The sequence below is a fragment of the Coturnix japonica genome, chromosome 2, assembly GCF_001577835.2.
Source record: "Coturnix japonica isolate 7356 chromosome 2, Coturnix japonica 2.1, whole genome shotgun sequence".
In the NCBI taxonomy this organism is placed as follows: domain Eukaryota; kingdom Metazoa; phylum Chordata; class Aves; order Galliformes; family Phasianidae; genus Coturnix; species Coturnix japonica.
Window position 1 is genome coordinate 23,823,181 of NC_029517.1, and position 27,936 is coordinate 23,851,116.

Genomic DNA, 27,936 nt, shown 5'->3' on the forward strand with positions numbered 1-27,936 from the left:
ATGACATGTAATAACAGTAGAAAACCACAGGAAATAAACAACTTGATTTTGTTTGTCTCAGGACTCAGATACGCAGCTCTTCTGTTTAGATCTTTAAGAAAATACTTGTAACTAATTAAACGTAAACTTGTCTTCTGCATTGGCAAAAGTACATGTATAACTGTACTTACTACAGTTAATTAAGATTATTTTTGTGGGAGTGGAGCAGAACAAAAGCTAAGTGTTACAATAGAGAACTGCCAAAGTGTAGAGGTGCTGATTTCTAATTATCATAAAATTAGTTTGCTACTCTGTTTTATCTGGAAAGAATTTAGCTTACAGCATGTCTGTGAATTATCATCACCTAGTCTGAATGTTAAGATACCACATGAGTATATGATAAGAATTCCTTCTGAAGATACGGCGTAGTGATTATAATCAAGAAAACTCTGATTCTGTTTTTCTTAATGTCACTTAAATTTTTCTTCAGACTTCCACATAACATCTAAACAATCTTTTTTTGCCTTATTTTGATGATATATTGTGTGCAGATCAAGGTGGCTTATACCGGAAACGGGAGGTCTCTTTTTTTCTTTTTCTCTTTGTTTTATCAGAATATGATACAGCCTGCATTTATTCCAGTAAACTCACTTAATAATTTGAGGTTTACTTTAAAAGCTGAAAAGCTTAGAAAGATTCACTCACTAAATTTTTTCTGAACATAATTTCCCTTAAATTACTCGTTACAGTCTCTGATTTTGGACTTCTGGCTGTTTTGAAGAAATTCTAATCTTTGGTCTGATTTATGAAGCAGTTCCATGGAAGTTTGTTTTTTTTTTCTTTTTTTTTTTTTTTTCAGGATATTCTTGATTTTATTATTTTATTTATTTTTTTTTAATTTTTTCTGGCTTTTTGACTTGATTTGAAAGGACTTGCTAACAGCCATTGGTCAAAGATGTAAAGCTATAATTCTCAATGGGTGTTAAAGACAGAATAGGACAGGTAGCACAAACTGTTTTTTCAAAGTTTTGACTTATCTTTGTTGTTAATTCATGCTTCAGTTATACCTCAGATCACAAAGTTTGCTTTTACTTCTAATTAGCTAAGACTTATTCTAGACAGTGAGATTATAGCAGACAAATTGATCTGTATTGATTACATTCTTTTCATCATTTACATGCCTTTATGTATCCTTTCAGATCAGTAGAGAGCATATTGAATGAAACCTTAATCTAAGTTGGAGTTCAGCAGGCTTTCCCCCCTGCTGTTGTGAATAAATTTTTAATCTTTTGATTAAGCAGTGAATAAAAATGCAGATTTTTTGATGTACTTTTCAGATATTTCTATAGAATGTAATATGAATTTAAGCAAAAGGATTAAGTAGGAAAATGGCTATTATGGGAAATTCCTTAAAATGTTAGTCAGGTTGAAATATTTTATTTAAAGTGATTAAAAGTATTGACTTTAATCGACATTGAAAACAGGAAACAGTAGAAAATAATTTTCATGATGATTGTTTTCCATTCCATTATCATTGGTCATAATTTACTTTATAATTACTAATTTAAAATATTTATTAAGTTAAGCCCAAATTTATATTAGTTTTAAAAGTATTTCTAGACGTCCCCACTTCACAAAAACAATTTCAAAGTGTCCCTCCTCCTTGTTTTATTGTTAACATAGGCCTTAAGTTTTTCCTTCTCATCTATTTCTAGGTTAAAATATATTTTAATGGTCTTATTTTCTAAAACTTTGTGAGAATGCAGCACTCTTTGGTCTTAAGGTGCTTACCCTGAAGTAAAATCTTTGTGCATGAAGCTCAAAATGTTTTGTGGTATGAAAAACAACAACTTGTATTGACATCATGTAGTTTTGGCTGTTGTAATAATACCATTGTAGTGTTATTTTTCTTGATGAAGGGAAATGTTTTTTGCATGACCAACACATAACCAGATGTCTGAAGATTTGAATAATGCCATTTTTAATGAGACTAAGATCTTGCAGTGCCTTCATTTAACTTTTGTTTAAATTTGGCATTTGTACTTGCCTTTGAAAAGATGTACTAAGCTACCTTTTTGTTGTTTTCCCATAAAAGGAAGCAAGAAAGAAGCATTATGGTCAATGTGAAAGCTCTCAGAATTATGTCTTAGTGATCATTTAAGGATAATGTAAAGTGATACCTCTGTTGAGAAGATTTTTCTGTTGAAAATGTTGTTTTTGGATGTCAAGTCTCTTGTCATAATTAATTGATGTCCAGTAATGTAATTGTTTTTAACTTACTTATGCTATGGGAAATTTTACAGTATGTTTTAAAAAAACAAACCAAAAATGGCATCTGAAATATAGGAAACTTCTGTTAAGCTGTGCTTCAGTGCTTTGGTGTAAGACATGGATAGTATGCCCAAAACATTATGTTCAGTTATGGTCTCCTGTTTTCTACAGGGGGCAAATCTGTTTCAACATTTTAATGTGCAGTTTGGAGTAAATCACATTGCTGCTTTGTGGTTCACGTTGTGGACCATGGAACATGGTTACCGCATTCTTTTCAGATGAGTCCAGAAGATTATTACATTCAACCACTGATTTTCCCTGAGGCTAGATTAAGCAAATCCAGAGTAAAAGCAAAACAAAAGCCATGTACAGAAATAGAATCTTCAGCACTGTTTTTCCTATTAAGTTACTTGTGCTGAATGGCAGTTCTTGCTAATTATGACATAGTCTGAACAGATGGAAAGATGACCTGTTGTGATAGGTTCTCAATTCACTGATTGCCCTTGAAGAGACAAAATAAAATGAACATGACTTTAGCAATGCCAGAAAAGGAATGGCAGTTCTGTGCTTTCTGTGAATATATTGGAATTAAATAGCAGAATGGAAAAAAGGAGTGCTTTAAATTCGAGAACCATGTTGAAATAAACCATAATAGGAACTGAAAGTTAAGAAGATTGTTTCCAACTTAGAAGACTGTATATCTGTAATAGCTTTTCTGTGGATCCTGTGGGAGCTAACAACAAAACAACTTTATAACTTGACTGCTTTATAAAAGGGTTGATAAGATATAGTTACCTGTGTTAGTAGAGGCTATTCCAGTAAATCGAGAGTTTCCTTGGTAGTTCTTGTTTGTAACTTCTATTTTTTTTCTCTTCATCTTTGGTGTGTTAGTAAGGTTTTGTTCTGCGTGTTTACCCCCTGCCTCTCAACAGGCTGTGGTTTTGCAGTTTTCTTTTTGTAGAACTTTCTCTTTTCTTTGGATGCTGTGAGACATTTACCACCTGTTTCAGAGTAAGCATGGTCGTAGAAACAGAATTTCAGAAACCTGTAGGTAGTATCTTAACTCTTAGATGATAATAGTATCATAGCTCTTTGGTTAAATCCATCAAAATTACAATAACATATTTATGTGTTTAAATAGGGCTCTAGTGAAACTAGAGTGCTTTACAGGCCTGCATAGTTTGTTTTCTATGCAATTGTCTGAGCTTATGGAGGAGTAAAATGTTTTTCCCTTTTAGCAGTTCACAGCTAAACAATGGGAGTGTCAATGATTCAGTGTCAGATACAGCGGGCGAGGTTCCCAGCTCCAGACATATTTTTAAGATCATATCACTGTTGTTTCTCTTATAGTAACTTCATTTATAGTGCAGTGTTTTAATTATAGATTTTTTGTTTTTTTTCTTTTAATTTACATACAGTACAGGCTTTTACCATAACATAGGCGATATTTTTTTTGTATGTCAGAATTGCTCAAAATGGCACTTACATAAGTGTAAGCAAATAATTTTAGTTGTGCTTTCTATATAAATGTGATCGATGCTGCAGTGTTAACCAAGGGCTGACTTTCTTCTGTCTTGATGACCGTATGAAATCTACAGTGGTATCTTTGCTGCAATCTGCCTTGTAATACTATCATGTGTCCCATTTTTCGTGGTCTGAAGTGCATTAACGATAAGAAATGATTAATCTTCATAACATTATAATGTAGCAGCAATTATCTTAATTTTAGATATGGAAAAATTAAAGCACAAAGGTGCTGATTTCCCCAGGGTCACACTGGTAATGGCTACATAGTCCAGGATTAGACCCTCTGTAATTTAACTAATCAGCCACTGGCTTGTCTAGCAGACTGCGACCACTGCCTGTAGCTGCAGGTATAGCCAGATGTTTAAATGAATACGGAGATTTGATTCCTGTTGGAATAGACTGTAAGACCATCAGTGGGATAGACTTTTTGTTTTTTATCAGTTGCTATGTAAAAGAAGTTATGGAAACATGCATCAGAAGCAGCCTTTGTTAAAAATGCAGTTTAAAAGTGTATTGTATGTTTTATTTGTGGTACTCTTCTTTTGAGTTGAACAGCAATTGGAATTTGGACTAAAAGCAATATACCATTTGTCAGCAGTGACATTTCAAAATAAAGGCAAGACTGATAGGTTTTTAAGATAAAATGAGTTGATATTACAGGAGCAAAGCTATTTCTGTTGAAAATTCATAGATGAAGAAATCAGTACATATGCAACATTTGTTCTTTCAGTTTATTGAATGATGGACATGCCTTCTCCCAAGTGTTCATTAACATTTAACTACAAATAACTAAGTACATTTTGGTTAGCCTCCTTGCAGAGCAAATTTGCAACTTCATATCCCTTGTAATGCCAATCAATAGCAGGACCTTTTTATTTTTTAGTTGATATAATTGAAGGAATATTTTGAATATATGAAAACAGCGATTAATTAGAATTTGCTTGGAAGGATTTATAGTTTGCTGAATTGAAAAAGTTATGTGAGGAAAAAATGCAAATCCTTTACCAGTGGATATCATTTTTAAATTTTCATTTCGCATATTTTTAGTTACCATCTGCATTTACAACTTCACATAAAATGAGTCATTTCTGCAAATCACAACAAAACTCAATGACTTCCTGTCTTGTTAATCCTATCTTGGAGCTTGTCATTAGCATTTCCTCAGATGATGTACACTTGGTAGTTCAGACTGTGATTAGGTACTTCCTCAAACTCAACAGGCATGTTTTTTCAACTAACTGTTCAATGATTATTAATACATCACTTTTTAAATTATTATTTATATATATATATATATTAATTTTTTAAGATTTAAAATGAAATTAAACTACAGCAGCATTTTCAATAATGAATTGATTACGGATCAGTGGACACAGTTAAAAATAGGGATATGGTACAATATGAACACTGACATAAGATTATATTCTACTTCTGAAATCTTGGTTTTCAAGATACAAGTACTGTCAGAAAAAAAACAACACAGCTACAGAGTAAGTCTTGCTATTTTTATCACCAGATGACTACATTATCATGCATTTGAGAGATTCATCTAGTTGCTATTGGCTTTACTGACTTTAATTTACTTCTTTCTAACCCAAACACTTTTTTTTTCCGCTTCAGAACATTTCTTTTTGTGCTTTTGTGGCTGCAGTTTTAAATAAAAAATCTTTCCCTTTGCAGGCAGTGCTCAGAGTGTGACCAGGCAGGTAGCAGTGACATGGAAGCTGATATTGCCATGGAAACCTTACCAGATGGGACCAAAAGATCACGGAGGCAGATTAAGGAACCAGTGAAATTTGTTCCTCAGGATGTGCCACCAGAACCGAAGAAAATTCCAATCAGAAATACGGTAAATAACAGCTGAGTGATATACAGCTCATATTTATAATAATTTTGTTTAAAATAACTTATTTTTTGGGCATCTTGAAAATTATACAATATTTTAAAATATAAAAAAAGTATGGATGTAGTAAATTTTGTTACTTATCTTGTATAAGGCTTTATAACATGTGTTAAAAATGCAGTTTTGCTAAACTAAATAATGATGTGTGATACAGAATTCTGAACTGAAGAGTTGTGCTAGCTTTTCCAGTCATCTTGGTCACTGAGGCCCTTGTTAATTGCAGAAAAACAAAAGGTTCTCTTTGCATTTAAGCTTATCCTTTACAAGTTTTTGTTTTTCTTTTTTCTTTTTTTTTGTCTTAATAGTGCAGGCACTTTGTTCTTATATGCTCAGGAAGATATATGCTACAATTGAAAAGTAATATATTTTTTAATGTGTGAATAACCTGCTAACTGACTGCATAGATTATGTCATGAGCCTGTGTGACACCTCCTTGTCACTGTGCTTTCTCTTAACTTTCCTGATGCATGTTTTTTTTTTCATTCATTTTTGTTTGGTGGTGTTTTTTGTTTGTTTTGGTTTTTACTTTTCTTTATCTAGTTTTTTAGAAGAACTGCTGTTTTTTAGACTCATGAAATATTTAACTTTTTTTTACTTGAAAGTAGAACTTAGCATTAATCTCTGCATTCCATTGTGTTTTTCTAATGTTCTAGTGCTTAAAGTTTTATTCTCCTACTCCTGAAGCAAGGTTTTTCATGTGTAATGTGTCACATCACTTACAAAATGCACATAAATGTTATCAAAGGACATTATGGTGCAGTTCAGGGAGTAACTCTTGCTCAAATGATCCTTTTGCCATTTGTAGTTAATTGTATGTAAACTGCGGCTCTTCTGAAATACTACCAATCTTAGGACATACCAAAACCCACTCAATTTAGGGTTAGATACAATTCTTTGACATGCAGTGGGTTACTTGGTTAGAACTTCATTTTCCTCAGAGGCATTTTTCTGAATTCTGATATTTGCGCTAGTAAATACACCATACTTCACTCCTCTGTGTATACCCTGATGGGATTAAGTAGGTATTTTCCTCCTAAATGTTTGGTTTAAATAAATTTCAACATATATGGAATGCTTGGGTTGCAGCTTTGATATACATAATAGTTTTCCTAATCTGTGACTAAGAAGAGTTTTAAGGATAGAATTGTAAAGTCATTGAATAACCTGAATTGGAAAGGGTCCATAAGGACCATCGAGTCCAACTCTTGTCTCAAAGAGTAACAATTAATTTAGCTGTAACTATTTGGACTATTTGCAAAATTAAATTGTATGAATAACTGAGTGCCTACAGGGCAGAAACTTTTTTTATTTTATGTCCCTTTTCTTCTCATTGACTGAAAATTTCCTTCTTTCTTACGTGTGAGAATCAATAGGTTCTTAACAGTTCTCTGGATGGGTTGAACTAACTGTGGTCATGTTGTTCATGCAGAAGAGAGAATCTAGTCTTCCTGTTTACTGAACTCTTTACATCTCCCATTTTTCTTCTTTCTCTTACCCATGTCTAAACTTAGGATAGTGGTTAAGGTTTGAGATTCATGATTATGGAATATAGAACTAAAAGTTCTGCAGGAAAGACATTCATACTGATAATAAAAGGGTGATGTAAGGCATAGTATGGATTTGTGTATCTGTAGGAAAGCAATCTTGCTTTATGTTGTGATTTTATGATTTTTCTTATTAGAATCCCACTACATGACATCATGTAGTGCAGCGGGAGTTAGAGCTAATGCTGTAGTTCCATGGATTGCCGATATTTCCACATTTCTCTCAGAAGAGAGAGAATGAACTACAGCTCCCAGAAGAGTTCATTATTCCATTTTCATTTTCTGTTCAGAGAGAAAGATTAAACTGAGTGGGAGTCACAAGACTATTCTCTTTCTGCTTGTCTCTGTGGTGTGTGCTCCCTAGCTGTCTTGCCTTCAGCATTAGAGTAAGGCCTTTGGTTTTGGACACTCTTTCTCATTATATTAGTCATGGAACTAGGCCAATCCAGGCTGGAACTGTGACACGTTACTACTCTGCTTATGTGTTATTGGTGATACTGTAATAGTTTCTTCTGTGCCAAGTGTAGAGAAGTTTGCGTAGTTGTTCTTAATGGGTTCTTCCACTGTGAAAATGTGTCACTGGTGCTGCGTGGGGATTATACAACACAGAGATAAAATTTACTTTGAGTGGGCTAATACATTGGCAAAGTACAACATTACACTGTGGAACAATTATGGCTGCCTGTCTGATGAAGGCTTTGTTCCTCTATTTGAATGCTTAGGGTGCCTTTCACTTCTTTCCAGTTGTTTTCTACAAAACACAAATTTGAAAGATATTATATCCTTTTATAAAGTTATCTCTGATAAACTCTTTAGCTCTGATTGTTTAGCTTTCCTGAAGCTTTGTTTGGTTTGGTTTGGTTTGGTTTTTTTGTTGGTTTCACTTGCATTGCCTTTTGCTTAACTGTGAAAGTTTGCACTCTTGATACCTTGCTTGTTTCTTTTTCTGAACTCTGTTAAATTCTTTCTTGGGACTGATACATTTAGGTGGTGTAACAAAATGAGAAGTGCTGATCTTGGAAGATATAGTAGATACCTCCAAGTTGTATGGGATTCCCTGCTACCTTCTTCGTTAGAAATGAAAGATTTTATCTGATTATGGAGAGAACTTCTCTGTGGTATGGTTTAACAGTGTTGACCAGATACTTGGTCTCTCTTTTTTGTATGCCTTTGTATATTTACTTGGTGTAAATATTTTAAAGAGAGGAAAAAAATGACTAATTTGAAAATATGTTTACTTCACAGTTCTCTCATCTTAATATCTCTGAACATTTTATTCAACTTAATTTTGTTTTGCAAGAAATTGGCAAACCCACTTACCTAGCAGTGTGCAATCATCGTTGTTTACAGTTATAATCAACAAGTGCAATTAAAGACTGTTGAATTGTATGTTTGTTGCTCTAAAGGGAATTTCCATGTGTTTTGCATAAATTTATTTTCAATTGATTCAGTTGTGAAAAGGCTTTTGTTTTGTTTTGATGGTACAGCATACCCAAGAAAAGAGAATGCATCTTACCTGTTTGGATTTAATTATAGCCATTTGTTGTATTTAACTCTTCATTTTTTTTGTTGACACAAAAAGCTCTACTATATTTATTTAGATAAAATTGGATTGGGTAGTATTAGCTGATATCTCTAACGATTTTACATGCATTTTAAAAATATGAGTGATTAACTAATTCTGTATGTTTAACTTCTGTAACCCATATCATCTCTTCTGCTTTGTACTGTATGAACTTAGAAGTATTTTCAGGGCACATTCATTTTAAGTCTCTTAACTGCTTAGCCCTAGGTCTGCCTCAAGATACTTCTTAGCAGACTTTTAGAATGGGATGCTCTGTATTGTTTTTAATGTGGTGCAGTTTCTTTCTGTCTTCATGACCGCTTGTGCAGTAACTTGGCTCATAACTAATTGTTGGGCTGGGAAGAGCTGTGAGTTACACTTACTTTCCAACTGGATGAGAGGGAGGTGGATACTCTAATGAAAATTTATGTTTTTTACTGGGACTACATTGTTCAGCCTAATCTTAGATTTGAATAGAGAGGACCAGAGATCTCTGGCAGTTGGGAATACACTGGTATTCAGAGCTTCTATATTACATTGAGGACTCAGTGTCCCTCTAGAATTTGGAAGTAAGAGAGGACTATGACTGGAGAAGGCTATTCAGAGTCAGGACCACGCTTCTCACTTGTGCAGTTCTCTAAATTTTTTCAGGACAGTATTATGCACCCTAATACGATATATGTTTTTTAAAACTACTCTGTATTTGCACTCTAATATTTCAGTCTCTTAGGTTTCAGATGGTTTAGAATATTTGTATCAAGAGCAACCATTTCAAAGTAAATGAGACAACAGTGAGAATGTGGAGTCCTTCGGACTATATTGTTTTGAAGAGAGTGCCTAGCATATTGTTTGTGAAAGAGAAAGTTTATGATAACACATTTCTTGCTTTGAACATGTTATGTAAGATTATACGTAAATGCTCAAAGGTAAATTTAAAATTCAGAGTTCTCTGAATCAGGGTCTAAACAAGTGTTTATTGAGTATGAATAGACTAGGTGTTAGGTCTATAGTCTATTGTATAAGAGCTGAATTTGCAGTGTTTTTGATTCAAGCCTTATTCAGTAATCTTAGTAATTGTTTAAGCAATTTTCTGGTTCCCAGTAGATAACTTTTCAAACTAGTTCTATTTAAATCCATAATCCTTGTAATTCCAATTTCATACTTGTATAAGCTTCATAAATCATCATTGTTGCTGCTAGTGAATTTCAGTGAACCAATGTTTAATTTGCATAAACTGAGCTATCTAAACATTGTTGGTTTTTTTTGTTTTGTTTTGGTTTTTTTTTTGGTATACCATTTAAAAAGCTGAAGATGTGTTTTAATGTTTGCTCTCAGAACCTATAGTTTTTTCAAGTTGGATGTTTTTTTTTTTTTCAACAAAGATTAAAAGAAAACACGGTTTAATGTATGTTTCTAAGAGGTACAGCTAGTGCTTTGGAGTAGTAAGCAGAGAGATGAATGCTGATCTTCTATACAGTTATATATGTTCAGTTGATGAGAGCCTTCATGGGATTATCCTTATTAATACAAATCAGCTTTTTATAAGTTGCAACTTCCTTTGATATCCTCGAATGAAGAAGAAAATAGGTGATTGTTCACCCAAGTTCTCATCAGTTAAATAATTTTGGTATTCTGGTATTGTACGTTTTTCAAAGTGAATATGCTGTTTCTGTCCCCTGAAAAAAAATATCTCTAAGTATAATTTCAGTAGTTCTTTTACTTGAAAGTTGCCAGATCATCTAGTATACATGCTGTCTTCTGGCAGTATAAAGGAGTTTCTGTAAGAAAGATCATAAACACATCTTCTAAAGCAAAACTGCAGCTGGAGCTGGCTGTGTACTGTAAGAGGTGGTAAAGAATGCTTTTCCTTGTAATTCTTGGGTACTTTTAATGAGCATACTAGCATTTTTTTTGTGTATAGATACTATTATTAGCTCCTTTTAAATGAGAACATTTGTCCACTATTAAAACAGAGAAGTTGTCTCTTTGTAAAGGATTTAGGGCATCAAATAGTTTCTCGAGGGATTTAAGAATGATACCATCTTCTGATTTTCTTATTTTCATTACTTGAAAACTGAAAATCTGATAACTTTTTCTGTAATCGCTCTGTATAAAATCCAGTGAGCAGACAGGGGCTTTTCTGTTTAGCAGTAAAAACACAGTGTTTTGGGGAAAAAAATTATTTTATTTGCCAGCAGTATGCTGTTCGTTCTTTGGAACATGAAAGAAAGCAAATCTGTGCCTGAGGGGCTACACTCTTAAGTAGATTAGTTTGAAAAAAAAGAAAAATACTGACAAAGTACCTACAAACCGTATTCAGCTCAGGGAATTGTTGTGTACTTTGCTTTTGTTTTACAAATAAATAGTATTATTTAAAATAAGTTAATATTTCTTGCTTTTGTTTGAAATACCAAAAGAGAAGTAAGTATTTTTCTTACCCCGTATATTAAAAGATAAGCAATTGTTATTTTGTGTTTAACTGAATTATTTCAAGCAAGTTCTTTCCAAACATCTATTGTATAATTTAATTATGTGATTTCATAGGTACAAGTTTTGAGTAAGGGATGGCTACAGAACAAAAATAGAAAAACAGTTCCAATTTGAGTGTTCAGGGCTTCATAAAGACAGCAAATAATATTTAAACTTTTTCCTGTCATGATAGTTGACATTGGCTGCGATTGGTCAACCCATTGAAGTTCGAGAACCATTCCAAATAAAGCAAATTATCATCAGGGTGCTGTGTCTTTGCAATACTCACCTTGGAAATTGCTGCTAATTGAACATGAGGAAAAACTAAATCAGGAATTCCTCAGTTTTCTGAAACTGAAAGTTTTTTATAAGAAAGAATGTTGTAAATTACCTTTCTTTTTTACCCCTCAATACCAAATATTAAAGTTCAAACCAATGTATAACCTATCAATTCAAACGTGTAAAAACTAGATCTGTCAGCCTGCCAAATACATGAATACTTGACGTTACTTAGATAGCTATGAACTATTTGTTTGGGCTTAAAAGGCAGAAAGTAAAGTAAAGTAATGCAGCTCTTCAACAAAGTTTGAAGTAAATGGACTAAATTATAATTATAGTCCATTACTTGGGCTTGGGGAAGGATAAATAGTTTTTGATATTTTGATTTGTATTTTTAAGAAACAAAAATCATAGATAACTTATTTTTACTACACCAAAGAGAAAGATGGACATATTCGAAATAATATTTAGATGATGTAACCATAGATACCTGGCAGTTTTCAAGTAAGGCCATGCAAAAATAGGCACTTAAGTTAACTTTTCTTGAAAAGAATTTCTGTCACATCAGCAAACTGCCTTGTTTTTTCATGTTTTTTGGTTTGGGTTTTGTTGGTTTATTGTTGGTTTATTGTTGGTTTTTTTTGCCTTTTCTGCCTTTTGGATGTGAAGTAGTCTTTCAGATTCTCAAACTCTTATGCTTATTTCTTAGAAACAGTCATTAATTGCCAGTGATAGTACAGCTTGACAGCATAGGGACAGGAATGCTGGAAAAATTTCCCACAAATTAAAAGTTCTTACAAGAAAGAAACTAAAAGGAAACTGTGTGAGGGGAGGGGGCAAACTGGAAGTCTCTGTAATTGAGCTTCACACTTGACTTATTTATTGTTTTAATCATATATTGATTTGCTGCTGTTTCTTTTTTTGTCCGGCAGTTCCCTTTTTATTACTGCCAGCTTAACAGAAAATTAAGTAATTATTCCAGAGATACGTTTTGATGAATACCAAAATTTACCATTCAAGGTATTCACTTTGATCTGTGTTGAGCGAGTGTGCCATCTGGTGTCTACATTAACTGTCCTTACCTTTATTTAAAGTAATTTTATGCCTGTGTGATTCCATCAGTAGCTTTTTTTTTTTTTTTTTTTTCCTTGATTAACCAAAACTAATTCAAAAGGGTTTTTCTGTGACTGTCTTGATTATAACTTTTCCATTGGCAAAGGGTATTGGCAACATTGAACTGTTAATGAAGATTGGGCGACATGGTAAAAATTACCATATTTGCAAAATGTGCAGTTTCAATTTATTTATTTTTTCTCAAGCTTTAGAAAAACCGTAGTCTGCGTTATGTGTATTCTCATTATTTCATTAAGTTACTCATTTTTTTCTTCTGAAAGCATTAGACCTTTTCCCAGTTCTTTGTTCAGAAAACCTACTCATATTTTATAAAACTCAGCATTCCTTTTTACTTACTGTAACGCAAGAGTATTTGATAGCATTATTGAAGGTTCATCCACAGTCAGTGGTACTCTGTGTTTAGCAGTCTTTTATTCATAACTTGATACATTTGTTTTATGTAGACTTTGGTTGTTTATATATATGATTTCCACATAGGATGTCTCCAGACTTTACACAACAAACTGTCGTTGTACCAATAGTGTTAAGAGGCAGGTATGTGTTTAGTAATGTAATCTATTTCTTAATACTAACTCTGTGACTAGTTTTGAATTACTTATATGAAATTCTCAGACAGAAATGCATACCTTCTTAATGGTACCATTATGTGATACAGTGTTCCTCAAAACACCCAGAGTACTTGGAGTAAGTACTGAATGAATTTCCTGTGCTTACCATTCTACAGAAAAGTATTATTTTGTGATGTCATCACCATCAGTGTGATATTAGCAGCCCCGTGACAAAAGGGAGCTCTACGAATGGTGTGGTGTTGATGGTGTTAGTTCTTTTGTCAGCTGTGAGGTACAGACACACATGCATAGTAAAGAGCACCAATCCTGTCTACTAGCAGAAGCAGTGAAGGCAAATGTTGTGAAACCTCAAAATTTGCACAGATATAACTACATAAGCAGATGTGCTGGGCCTCTTTGCAGTGCTTATGTGCAAACATTAAGAGAAATTCTAACCAATTAGCATAGTAAGCAAAGGTGAAACTGGGAGCAGACCTTTCTGCTTTGGAACGTCTTAAGTGCTTTTAAATGTCATTGTGCTCTCACCCTTCCTGTTTAAATACATTTTCTCAAACAACTTTCTGGCATTGTCATTTAGAAATTGCCATTGATTTAGTAAATAACAAAATGAGTTGATCAAAGCCAGAACTATACTATTTTGCTTTCACATTGTGTGTACTTGAACTGTTGCCCACAACACCTTCTGACCACAGATGATCCCAATGATTCATTTATTTTCAAATTTATGATGCTGGCAAATCCTGTGTATTTCTTTATAGAGAAAAAGTGACACTATAAATTTTTATTCTCCTGTTACATTTCAGTAAATGCTTAGTATTTAACAGGAGTGCACGTATTTGTGACATTTAGGGATTGCCATCTCCTTTTGAACAATTTTGAATCCTGTAGATTTTCCTTTTCTTCACAGGAGAACAAAACTGCTCCAAGAGAGCATTCTTCTTTCTGCTGCTGTCTTTGGATGAGCAGGTTTAAAGTGTGCATCTTGCAGACAAAGGAGTGAGGGATAATGATGTGGTTTGCTGACAGCCGTGGTGGTTTGGGGTCATGTATGCACCAGTTCTGTCACATTCAACGTTCTGCTTTCACATTTGCAAACTAACATACCAGCTTGCTGTGTCTGTGAGTGATGGCGATCTATTTCCTTTGCTGCTGTGCTTTGCTGCTTTGTTTTCTTTACTGCTTTGCAAACAGATTATTTCCTTTCAGTGTGTGGAACTGACCCTAGGTATGGGATCCTGTAAGGATCCTAGACCTGTATAAAAATATTTCATTTCTTTCATGTATCAATTTCAATTTTTTAATGAGAATTTTCAAAATTGTCCAGTCAATTTCTTTCTTAATATTCTTTGTTTCATATTGTTGTCAAGTTGTCACTGAGGTGCTTATAAATGAAGAAGCTTATTTGAATGTGAAATTTAGCCAAATTCTAGCTTTCCTGACTTGAGAATAGAGAATCCCACATCAGTCTTCGCTGAAGACTTAAGGGAAGTTTCTCCCACTTTTTGGTTAACAAACTGATCCTGTTGTTGGCCAAATTTCCTGTGAACATTTGTTGTTGGACAGGTTTATTAACTATCTGATTTTGTAAGGAAGTTTTTTCAGTACCATACTTGATTTTGTGAGTTGGAATCTGCATTATCTACTTATTTCTTGTCTATATTAATGCCTTCTTAACATGTACCCCTAGTTCTGAACCACTCGCACATTTGATCCACATCATGTTGGATCATTTTGTTTATTCACTTTTCGTTATTTATTCCATATGTCAGTATTCTGCTTTTTCAGCAGTATGTCTTGATATTTTGAATTCCCTAAGCTGATATGTGTTTCTAAACCATGACAGTAGGCTGCTGCGTACAACAGATGGATGCAAAGCCCAATGATAGCTGAAAGAAGCCCATTTTTTTTTTCCCTTATCTTTGATAGCATATAAAGAATGTAATTTGTATTATGTAAAAGTTTTTTTTTCATCTGATTTTTTACATTAACTTTTAGTATTTTCCACTTGGTTAAAAAAAAAAAAAAGTCATCATTACTGTATTTCTAAACTATGTATTAGTTTTCAAGGTGGCATTATTCTATTGTATATATCATGCATTATTGTCTTGCCTGCTTAAACATCAGAAAATAGGACTATTAGCACTTTTTATTTTTTACATAGCTACATTCAGTGGGGCCTACATGGCTTGAAATTATCAGAGTTCATTAATGTTCATAGAGCTAATGACAGAGGCTGGAAGTTTTAAAGCTGGTGGTTAATTTGCTGATGTTGGAAGAAAACTTTTGGCCTAACTATAGTTACAGTGACTTTAAGTATTTATATGTAGGTGATGTGTATGCCACTGGTAAACGTATAAGGTAGAAATTTAAGGTATCTTATTGCAGTGATAGATTTTATATACAGTGTTATATTAGTATTTCTAATACTACATTAATTCAGATACTTGTAATGAATTGATTCTTTCAGATTTAGACTGATAAGTATCTGCTGTGAGACAACTGCAAGGGTTGTTCACTGATACCTTTCTCCCTTAAATTCTCATTTTCTGCCCTCTCCCCTTGATTCAACTGTCCTACCATTTTTAACAGTTGTCCTTAGGGAAATGTTGAAAGAAAAACCTAATAGTAGTTAATCTGTCTTCTAAGGAGACACAAAACAAATCAGTTGTCTGTTCATTTCCGGTTCCTTTTACTACAGAGTTAACTCATACTCAGAAGCAGAACAAGCTTTGCAAACACTGCATAACTAATGTAAGCAGGTCCAAGTCTGCTTTTATAGAGAGAGATCTGTATATATCTGCTGAAGTGGCAGTTTTCTTTACACTGTGCCTATGTTTAAATGTATATAATAATTTTAAATATTGAATTGTGAAACTAGAAAAAATCCCCTTCAATGAAGACAATTACAGGAAAAGCATTATATTATTGGCTTCGTTGGGTTTTGCTTTACCATCCAGATGCTTCTTAACTGTTCTAAGATTGTTTTGTTCACTATTTTTTTTTCCATTTTGACATCAAAAGTAGCTGTGTTAAAAATAAGTAACTGAAATGAAAAAGTAGCGTGCAGTTTTTGATCACATGACAAATGACTTCCTGGATGATTATTTTCTCTAAGAAAAAGAAGCATTTTGAAGTCCTTTTTAAAACTAATTTTGAAGTATCAGACCTCGTTGATAAGTAGAATTGTCTCTGATGTTTTCCTACTGCATCTGTTCTCATTTTCTTTCCTTATTAAATGAGGGGAAAGTGTGATGTTACCAACTTAATGGCAGTTCGTATTGCTGCTGTTTCAGAGATAAGTACTGAGTGAAACTAGACTTGCTTGAGAGCTGCGTGTAGATACTTACAGTTCTTTTTAAACTTTTTATTGTTGGTATAGTTTATGGAGACTCTACTTTTTAGAACTAGTTTCTTAGCATTGTAGGCATTTAATTATTTTGGCCGAATGCAATACTGTAATTAGTTCTGCCTCTCATATTACTCATCTGATCTATGTTGTACCATTTTTAAGTTGGCATGTAGTTAATGCTGTAGATTGATAGAATCATAGAATAGGAGAGCTGGAAAAGACCTCTGAGATCATCTAATCCAACTGTGCATCTATCAACAGTATTTCCCCAATAAGCCATGTCCCTTAGTATAGAATGAATGACTATTATCGGAAAATGATCTGCCACATAGATATTTTCATCTCTCTTACTACGTACCTCAGTATATATGAAACTAAAGCTGGTGAAACGTTTTTCAGAATTTAATTGTCCTAGTTAATGTTGAAAACATTGTACAGAAGCATATCCTGTACTGAAATATAATTTAGATTACAAAAGTCCAATTTAATATTGTATTATGGTTTTAAAGCACCAATTTTAAATATATGTGATTATATATATATATATTTAAGACTGACATGTATCATTCCATTGTAACAACAACAAAACAATACAAAACAACTTATGGTATATGAAGTCTTGTGATAAGGTGAATTTCTGTGTACTCTAAATCAGGTATTAATTTACTGTAATAAAATGCTTATATTGAATTTAAACTCATGCGTTTTGTATTTGGCTAGTTTATGAAACATCTTCATGATACTATTCTGAAGATAATGTTCTTTGGAATAAGGTTCCACATGCACAACTCAACAAAATTATTTATATTTTCTTTTTGGACAGTGCTGTACATTTCTCTAGCATCTGATACAGTAGTTTTCCTTCAGTACTTCTATAATTAATTCTTTAAATGATTTCATGAGGTATACTTTTGTTGATGTTTAGAGTAATAAATCACAAAAACGTGCTGTGTTACTTTATATTGAAATCTAAATATATTTTCTTCTAGAGAACTAGAGGACGAAAACGAAGCTTTGTGCCAGATGAAGAAAAACCTGAGGTTGGAATATAGTGTTTTGATTTATTTGTTTGTTTGTTTGTTTTTAAAGACTTTCACAAAAAAAATATAAATTAAACTTTGGGTTGAAATGTTACTTTCAGTACTGTAATTGAAAATATTACTTTCTTCCCCTTCTTTCCCCCCATTCCTTTCTTTTGTCTACTGTTATGACAGGAACGGATTCCCAGAGAAAGAAGACAACGGCAGTCTGTTTTGCAAAAGAAGCCCAAATCAGAAGACTTAAGGACTGAGTGTGCTACATGCAAAGGGACTGGAGACAATGAAAATCTAGTCAGGTAGGTTTGATGTTCTGACTTTACGAGGGATTAAACTTCCACCTTCATCACTTTGTTTTCATGATTTTATTGAATAAAATGTGCTTATAAAAATATTTAGGAAAAACATTAGTCTAGAAACATTGACTTGATTCACTTACTGACCTGCCGAACATGTTTACATTGTGGATTAAGTTGTAAATAACCAAGGTAATCTGTTTTTCTAACACAAAGGAATTAATTTTTTTCTGTTAGGGTGAATTGTCAATGTTTTATAGCACGTCAGAAAGATAAACAGGCAATTTAATGATAGTAAATCAACAGGACTATCTTAAGACTAATTAAATTAGTATCATCAACATATTTTTTTGGGTTAAAGTTTGGATTATAAGTAATTTGTGTATTTAAAAATGCATTAATGCTACCTCCATTAATACAGATCATAAAAGAGTTTGATAATCATATTCCTTATCTGAAATAGAGCTGAAAAAAAAACCCTCATGGTGTTTTAGTGGGTGCAGAAATCTAATTAAAATGTAGAATAGCTATTCAATGACAGCTACTATTGACCACAATTTTTGCTGATTTAAACTTTATATCTGGCTTTCTGACCTCTTTGTGAAGCTGTAGAAACTGTTCATAATTCGTGAAAGAATAATAATGGAGCTTAGCAACCAGAAAACAAATTCTAATTGAATCTACTGAACTTTCATTAAAATGATCTCATAATAAATTCAGATAAAAAACAGTGTTATACTTAGGTCCTTTATGATTCAGTTAGATTTTTATGGAAAAGGTCTCCCCTTTCAGGACAGACATAATTGGTATTTTTAACTGTAGGGTTTATTCTAAAATGCATGTTTTAATTTCATTCAAGGAATCGGTTACAGTGAAAGACAGAATTGGTGATAAATGCAGTCAAAATGTAGCTTTAGAATTAGGATATATCCCAGATACAGATGTCTTCTTCTGAGATAAGCTTATTTTATATTATGATTTTAGCATAGCTTGTACTGTAGAAGATGAAATTTAACAGGTTCACAAAATTATGGGGTTTGGAAGGGGGCCTCTTGAGATCATCAAGTTCAACCCCCTGCTAAATTGGAATTACCTGTATTCCAGTTTGTGCCCATTCCCCTTGTCTTTTTACTGGGCCCAACCAAAAAGAGGCTGACAACATCCTCTTGATGCAAATCCTTTAGAAATCTGTAAGTATTGATATGATCCCTACTCAGTCTTCTCCAGGCTGAACAGTTCCAGGTTTCTCAGCCTTTCCTTTAAAGAGAGCTGTTCCAGGCCCTTTACTGTCTTTGTGGACTCCCTCCACAAGTTTTCTGTCTTTCTTGAACTGAAGAGCCCTGAACTGGACACAGGGGTGGAGGGAGGTTGGGGGGGGGAGGAATAACCTCTGATAGCCATCTAGCCACTCTTTTTAGTGCACACCAAGATACCATTGGCCTTCTTGGTCACCAGTGCACACTGCCGGCTCATAGGCTTCTCTGCAGAGCTCCTTTGCAGCTCTTATGGCCCTAACCTGTTCTGATGCATGCAGTTATTTTTCTTGGGGATAGTATTCTTTGGAATTGGAGTACTTCTGTGACCTCATAAATAACTCATATGTTGTGAAGGTATTCTACAGCTTGGTTGGCCTCCTAGTTCCTTTCCTGGACCAGACTGATACAGAAGCAGGGTATCCCAAAATCTGTTAACAAAGGAACATGGTAATTGGTGCTACTGTTTTTAAGTCTCAGCAACAGGAATATGGCTTTCTTCAGTCCTGTTCTCATAACAGTTGTCAAGAATTCAGCAGTGAAAGAAAGCTGTTTGGTTGTGGGAAGAAATCCTGGAAAGATATACCATGCCTTACTGAAGAAAAGGGCAGTGAGTGAATTTTCCCCATCAGGCTTTTTCTGTAAGTGAGTACCAGAAGTGAGAAAATAAGGGAGGTGAAGAAATGCTTTCCAGAACCATATATTTAGGCTGAAAATTAAAAATACATTAGGAACTGAATGGTATGTCTTGTGTATTACAAAATAGATTTTAGTAATAATTCAAACTGACCAAAAATAAACATACTCTGTGTCAAAACCTAATAAATTCTGTTGTAAACTATCGTCCCAATTAGTTTTAGAAGCAAATTAGTGTTACTTTAAATGTAAGTTGATAGCAATTTTTGAAAAAAGGACATATTATAGCAGTGTTTGTTGTTACAGACAAATGTTTCAGAAAACCATTATTTTTTTTTTCCGTCATCTCTGTCTCTCACTCAGCAAATATTTTGTCATTACTGGATTTTGTTTTTGCCTTGTCTCCTGTGAAGAAAAGGTAGATTAGGGAGGATGTAATAGAAGTGATTTTTTTTTTTTTTTTTTTGAATGTGCAGTATGATCAGTAAGTTAAATGAAAATACACAACTGCTGAAACTGCAGACTTGAGAAATAATCTTGATGGGGCCTTCCAGCTTTTCTATCTGATGTTACCGGAGACAGAGTTAATTGCATGATTCATGAGCAATCTATTTTTCAGAAATGTTATGTTCTAGAAGTTATATAGATATCTCACTTTTGGCTGCTCAGAGGAGATTAGAGGAAGATAAGCAATTATTTATTTCAGAGATTGCAGTGCTGCACTCTCCCTCTCTCACGCACAAAATGTAAATTTCTTTCTTTGTTGTGGGGAGGTTTGTGAGGTAATTCAGACCTGGGACCCCTTGCTTGTATACCACTTGCACTTTGGCAAATGTTTTTGAGTCCAAGACATCATTAAACAGAAAACTGCTTATAATTAAGTGGCTTCTGAACTGCAGTTAAATGCTTATTGGCTGCTAATTTGCCAGCACAGTCTTTCAGCCATGGTTGAATGAGTTTTGTAAAATACGTGTTTCTTGAACAAAGATGAATATTTATTACTAAATCTGGAATAAAATGTATTAAATTGTTCAACTAGCTATTACTATTTGACAAATGGAGATTCAGGTTTTTTAATCTCAGTTTTAGATGCTTATTTGCAGCAGGGAATGGCTGCAGGATTATTCATTATCTATGACTTTACTTAACTTGTCGTTCATATGGATACAAAATCTTTAAATAATTGTCTGTAAAGTGATTTGTAACTATTCCTGAAAAGGCAGGTTTCATTTGCATAAATCATAGTAGATCATTAATTGGCTGAAGTTTACCTTATTGATTTCAGTTTTGTACTAAAAATTGATTAAAGTTAGAATATCCATATTTATTAGCTTTTTAAAAACCATATTGACACATATTAATTTGTCAGTACTTCTGTGTGTGGCCATATAATTTATAGAAATAAGAAGACTGTGTTTTTAATCGCTGCTGTCAGATTTCATACATAGATGTTTCCAATACGGATATGCACTATATTAAAAATTCATGTTTTCTGGCTTTGTCCACAAAATGGGTGGATCAGTCTTGAAATCCTTTTTGCAACACCTTTTTCTTAAATAAATTTATTATATTTATTTTTCTATATATTAATTTTATTGAATAAAATACTTGTGCAGTTTTGGCCTGTTATAAGTGGAACAATTACTATTTGCAAGATGAGTTGGACAGAAAAAGTTAATCAAAGCAATTCAGTCAAGTAGGTGTAATGTAGCATAATAATGAGGGAGATATAGTGGCCTTCCAGTGTTTAAAGGAAGATCATAAATATGAGCAAAATCATCTTTTTACAAGGGTAGATATTGATAGGACAAGTGGAAATGGTTTTAAACTAAAGGACAGGAGATGTAAATTAAATGTAAGGGGTAAGTTTTTTACTAAGAGTGGTGAGGTGCTGGAACAAGCTACCCTGAGAGGCTGTGGATTCTGCATCCATGGAGGTGCTTAAGGCCATTTTGGATTGGGCCCAGGGTAGTCTGATCAAGTATATATCTAGCAATTGACAGCCCTGCCTGTGGTTTGGGAGGGGTTGGGAGCTGATGATCCTTGAGGTCCCTACCAATCCAAGCCATTCCATAACAGTGATTAATGAAAATAAAGAAGCCATATCATTGACTAAATAATTATGAATTTTGAATATCCTTTTATTCAAATGAACTGAATTTTGAGAAGAACAGCAGTAAAATGTAGTGTTTTTACAATATTTAGTACAGAGTGCAGATAGATTTGATGTGAGGCATGCGTTTTATCACAGAGGTAAGAACTTGGTAGAGGAGTATCAAATACTAAAAAGATTTGCTTGGAATGGAGGACACATTTTGAGATAAGAGAGTATCTAAATATTGATACTAAACATAAAAACTGATTTCTAACGCATTCATAAAGCACTTTAAAAAGCTATCTTTGTTTTCAGATGTGACCACTACTGTTTGTTTTAGAAAGTGTTTATATAATGATGCTTTTCTTTTGTTTCATTTTGCAAATCTTTGTAAGTTGTCTGCAGTGGAGAAGTTTAATGGGTTTCCTTGATGGTTTATTGCAGCCATTGAATCATGGAACTTACAAAGCAGTTGCTTGCTACTTAAGTATCTTCTTTTTAAAATTAAGCTAATAACTCACTATTATTAGTGCAGATATTTTCAGAGTTCTTATGATATTGTCTAATAGCTCCCTTGATAATTTAACAATATTTAGTAGAAACATGTATAAGATAAAGCGTGGCTTAGTATCTAATAGGTAAAGATTGCCTTCTATTTTGCTCCGCTCTCCATGAGAAAGTGATCGTGCCACTTTATGCATTAAAGTACATTTAACATAGTGTTATTGTTTATTCTGTTTTGGTAAAAGAAAAAAAATTATGATGTACTGCCACTGTTCAAAACAAACAGTCAAATCTATAACTTTTAGTTTTTGCCTTCGTGGTGTGCTTGGAAGTGTTTAGGAATATAGCAACATTAAAAAACAAAACACACAAATTCTTAATATGTGAAAAGAAGAACAAAATTAATATATAGTTTATGTATGAGACCAAGTTGTAGTTACATTGACCAACTTAAAGAAATAGCTGAAAAAGCACTGGATTTCTTTATATCACAGCTTAGAGCAAGTGTACTTCTGGAATCTTATGTATTGACTTTTTACACTTACCCATCAGTTAAATTGGATTTTCTCATTTCTTTTGATAGCGTAACAGAGAATATAACATAGTCTAGGGTTCTATTTGAAAAAAACATTAAACCGAATTTTTTGCGAACAGATTTGAATACTGATTACTATATTCAAAAATGTATAAAACTGGCAAGTGAGCTCTTAAGCATGTACACAGTATTTGTTTTTAATGCAGATGCATGCTTGAGAGTAAGTAAATCTGAAAGTATTCATTTTCATGTGATTCAAGTAAAACATGATATTCTACATGTGCAGTCACTGTATCAAGGCAGATCTTATAGGGAAAGGTGAGTAGTAGAAAGATGAAAACATACAGGGACATATTTACTAAAGCTGAAAACATATCCGATACATTTAACTATAAAGTTTCTCATACTGGATTAACCAAGTCACAAAATAACTGAAAAGCTTGAAAATCTATACAACATCTGTAATAGGGGTGCTACAAATGTGTATGACATTTGTAAGACAAATAAGTATGTCTTCACATTATTTGTTTCTCTCTTTTCCATGTGAGGTGCCTATCAGCCTTCATGTTAAGGATTTGTTCTGTAGCTGTTAGTTCAACTACTAGTTTTGAAGCTCTGCATAAGCTAAAGTTTTTCAGAACAAGCACATTAATAATGAGTTACTTTAAATGCACTACAACAAAGTTAACAATTTATCACAATAATTGAAATAGTATGATTTACAATAGTTAAAGGCTGTTAATGTAGAGATTAATTATAAGGAAATATTAGTTAATTCATCCACAATTTGCAACAGTCTTAGGTTTTACAGAGGATTATAAATGCATCATCTTACTGGAATGAAGTACTTGAATAAAGAGAAGCTAAATATTCAGTAGTGTGGTTTATTTCTGCTACATAATTTATCTGGATTCATTCGGCACGTTAACTTTTCTAATTGCATAAGTTACCTGCTGTATTTTTTTTTCACTCTCATTCATTTTACTGCCTTCTCACAGGAATTTCTTTTGATGATAGATAGCAAGTGAACACATACATATACACTTGTATTTCAGTTACTCAGTCCTCTAAAGCTGCAAATACTTGGAACTTTTGAAGATTTACTGCAAGAAATCCATTGCAGATTCTTGAATGTTGAATTAATTAAAAACCAGTCTATTTAACTCTGGTACCTAAATGGTTTCTTTAATATGCATGTCTGCTGTTTTCTGAAAATGGTAAAGCAAAGCCTGAATTGAAGCCTGGATTATTTCTCTGCTCTGACATTGTTTAACCAGTTAGATCTTAGGGAAATCCAAGCCACTAAAAAATATAAACTTAGATTTTCAGATAACTGATTTTATTTTTCAGCTGTACTTTAATTGTTGACACTATATGATCTTGATCTGAAAGACAACCTGCACAGTATTGGCAAAAACCAGAAACTTTAGACATACTGTCTAGGTTAAAAGACTTGTTTCCATTCAGTTCTTCGTTATTAGAAACAGGAAAGCCAGGTTAGGCAGTATGTACAAAATCATCTAATGTTATTTCTGTCTAAATCATGCTACTAAATCTCATTTTTGAAAGACAGCACAAAATTGAATTTTGTGACTATTCTACCCATCTGTGATCAAGTGCAGAAAAGAATAATCTTGGACCTTTTCAGGAAAAAATGTGATTTCTGTGTGTTTTGTTTTTAAACAGTGTTTACATTTTAAATACATGTTAAAATACTGTGAAGAAATTAAGTTTTGTTTTTTTTAATATGTAAGGTAGAAGAAGAATGCATGCTTGTTTCTCTCGCTATTATGAAAGCTTTAAAGACCTACTGGAGTATTATTGTGATGTTTGACAAGATTTTTCAGCATTCCCATTACTAAGTGAATTTTTACTTCCCAAGGTTATTTGTTTATTTTGCTTTTCTTTCCTGAAATTGATCAAGGATTAATTTTTCATAGCTGCTTGGTTTTTTTCCAGTTATTTCCCAGTCTGTTTAGTGATCAACTCACCTTAAAGTTAGTTTAGTGCAAGATTTATCTATCTCTTTATCTACATCTGTCTGTCTGCCTACCTATCTATTTAAAAGTTGTAGGCCAGTGACTCCCAATTACTTGTATACTGGGCTTTATCTTTTTATTGGGCTTTAATCTTCCGCTGTGCACTGGAAGGTTCAGCATTCTTCAGATGCAAGGTTTATTCAGTCATTCAATTATCAGAAGATCTCGGTATTGGTGTTTAGTATTTTGAACCCGAATGTTTGTGGACTTGTATCATGAACTTTAGAAGTAGTACATTTTTCAAGTAATTGCTTGTAAATAGAAATTCAGGCAGATCTTTCTGCAGAATTACTTTCTGTTCTGCTAATAGTATTTTACTTTTCTTGATCAGTGAATTTTCAGAAATAGTTTTCCTTTTCTCTGGCTGCAGCTGCTTGATTAAGTCTGTGATGCAATCATGGATTTGTACTTTAGAGCTCTATGCTGTATTTGGCAGTTGTCATCTGTTCCCAAAACAGCTAGATATTTCAGGATTTATTTCTTATTTTTCTGTTTGCCGTAAGAAATACACGGATCAGAGGCCTCCATACCTTTTTTTCTAACTCCCAAGTTTCAAAAGAATTAAAAAACATAATAGTCAGGCTCTGTTGATTATCTTTGCTGTAAGTAGTGAGTTCTTTAGAAAAAAAATGCCCGTGAGTGAGGTGCCTCTGTAGAAGATTAAAATTAACGAAACAAGATGCAGAGAATGTGGAATTACATTATCTGTAACAGCAGAGGCTGATGACCTAGCAAAGTATTTCCCAGCCTGGTTCCTAGTAATACATTATAGCTGCAAAAGATTTAAATATTTATCTTGCTAGGGTCAGTAGCATTTATTTTCATGGATATTCTTAAGGTTTTTCTTTCTTTTTTTTTTTTTCTTCTTAAAGCATTAAGCATGCATCAAATAATCCAATTCAGTTGGCATTTGTGTATGTGAGATATTCTGTTGTTCTGGCCATACAGCTTCAGTCGCTTTCAGTGCAGCAACGTTATCACATCAGAGCATTTCATAGAACAGAGCACTCAAAAAACAAATGTCAAATTCTTTATCAGTTCAGTTGTTCTGCATTGTTAAACTGAGCCATAGCTACAGAAACCATGAAACTGAAACACTTAAGAAATTTGTAGCCTGAGAATGTTTGTGTTCAGATTATTAAAAGAGCATGGTAGATAGCAGGAAGCAATACCTTTTAAACACTGTATTGCAGCCTTAATTTTGGCTTGGCACAATTAGCACCAAGCAAGCATCTATAGAGTCAGTTTTCTAGAGTAACTGTCTGCCCACAGAAGTGTAATGTCAATTATGAATTATTTGAGTACACAAAAAGATAATAATTTGTCCTGGTATGCGGTTGATTGTTTCTTTCATTTGTTATTGCTGCCCACTACTACTGCTTCTCTTTGATCTGTAGTTAGATAACCTGTGTGGGGTTTTAATAGTAGGAGGCCTGAGTTATTAGTGCAAAAATCATCTACAGTATTCAACATTTGATGTGAAATCAGAGAGAAGATATGTTTTGCATTATTGAAGAAGTACATACATGAAAAGGAGGTAAGAGTACTGGGAGCTTAGCACGTTTTAGTCTTTTTTCTAAGCACCAAGCACAGTTTTTATTGATGCGAGTAAAATGGCACATAGCACAGATATTCATTAATAAATTAATGGAGTAAAAATGTGTGCAATTTCTTGTTAATTTGGGACCAAATTGAAAGTTTTCTATGTGGTAGAAAATGATGATCTCTGGATAGCTGTGGATAGACTACTTATATATGCAATATTATCGTTCCTTTTTAGCTTAATCTGTAACCTGAGATATTTTAGAGCTTGGTACCGGAGAACATACTTTTAAAACCACAGTCAAGGAAACAAGAAAAAAACCCTTTACAGTGCCTCTTTAGCACCATGATGTACTGTGTAAAGAAGGCTGTTTCGCAGCTTACGTTAGAAGAGAAATTCATTTTTTGAAGTAAAACATTAATCTAGCTGAAATGATTTACACATAAAATTTGATAAATGGAAGTTTGAGAAATTTACAAGTTAATATCAATCTTTTTATAAAATATCTTTTTCTGAAAAATAGAGTTCTTGGTTTTGTTTATTGTTTCTGTATTTTGGCGTGTTAGTATTTGCTACAATTTTGTCTATTTTGGATGATCTTGCTTTGGTTCCCTGTCCTTGCCACTGAAATTGCCAGTTAGATAATCTAGACTAGAGCAATTATTCATTTGGTTATTTCCTTTTACATGCATTTTAAGACTGGATTTTTTTTCTTTTTTAATCATGTGCATCCAGGGCTGGATTCAGAATTTGTTTTGCTTTACAGTTAATAAAACTGACTTCTTTGGAGAAAGTGAGATTGTTACCATAACCTATATTGTTTTCTGATGACTTTGCATTCTCATATCAACAAAAACTACTAATTTGTATCTGCCACTCAAAAAGCCAGAGATCTGTTTCCGTAATAAGACAAGATTTAGTATCTCTGTGTTTAGCACATTAGCTTTATAACAATTTCGTGCTTCTTGTTCAAGTTTTTCCTATGCATTTAACTTTTGAATTGTTTTTTGTTTGGTTGTTTTTTTTTTTAATTCTTGATCATTGTCATGAAATGTCTTTTTTATCTTATTTGAACACATATTTTTTGGATGTTGTTGTCATATTGTTGTTGAAAAACAACAACAACAAAACAATTATTTGCCATGAAAGCTTTGCCAGCTGTCTTGAATAAGGTTGCTGCTAACTTTTCAAGTGTTTCTTTGACTTCAAATTGAAGAATGCCTGGTAACTTCACTTGGAGACAGACTGTAGAGAGGAAATGGGAAAAAAAACCCACAACTTTCTAGTATAACTTTGTTCCCTTCTTCATATCAATGACTGTAATATAAAGGTCAGGCACTAATTAATTTTCAGTTCTCTGATTAACTAGGTAAAACTTTTTTTCTCTTTTCATTTTTATTTTTCTTAAAA

At 33.2% G+C, this 27,936-nt stretch overlaps 1 protein-coding gene across 8 annotated transcripts in view; it reads left to right on the forward strand.

The window, feature by feature from the left end:
- Positions 1 to 27,936, forward strand: part of PHF14 (PHD finger protein 14) — a 170,403-nt gene that overhangs the window by 42,357 nt on the left and 100,110 nt on the right. For 6 of the 8 annotated variants that reach the window (XR_001553076.2, XM_015853575.2, XM_015853571.2 and 3 more), the window contains exons 14-16: positions 5,458 to 5,626; positions 17,578 to 17,628; positions 17,803 to 17,924. Coding sequence is in view for 7 of the 8 variants with exons in the window: in XM_015853575.2 (XP_015709061.1) it covers positions 5,458 to 5,626; positions 17,578 to 17,628; positions 17,803 to 17,924 (342 nt within the window). In the remaining variant the exon portion in view is untranslated. Of the gene's footprint in view, positions 1 to 5,457; positions 5,627 to 17,577; positions 17,629 to 17,802; positions 17,925 to 19,025; positions 19,112 to 26,763; positions 26,905 to 27,936 lie in introns of those variants that run through there. The other 2 variants (XM_015853578.2, XM_015853577.2) reach the window with 2 other exon arrangements.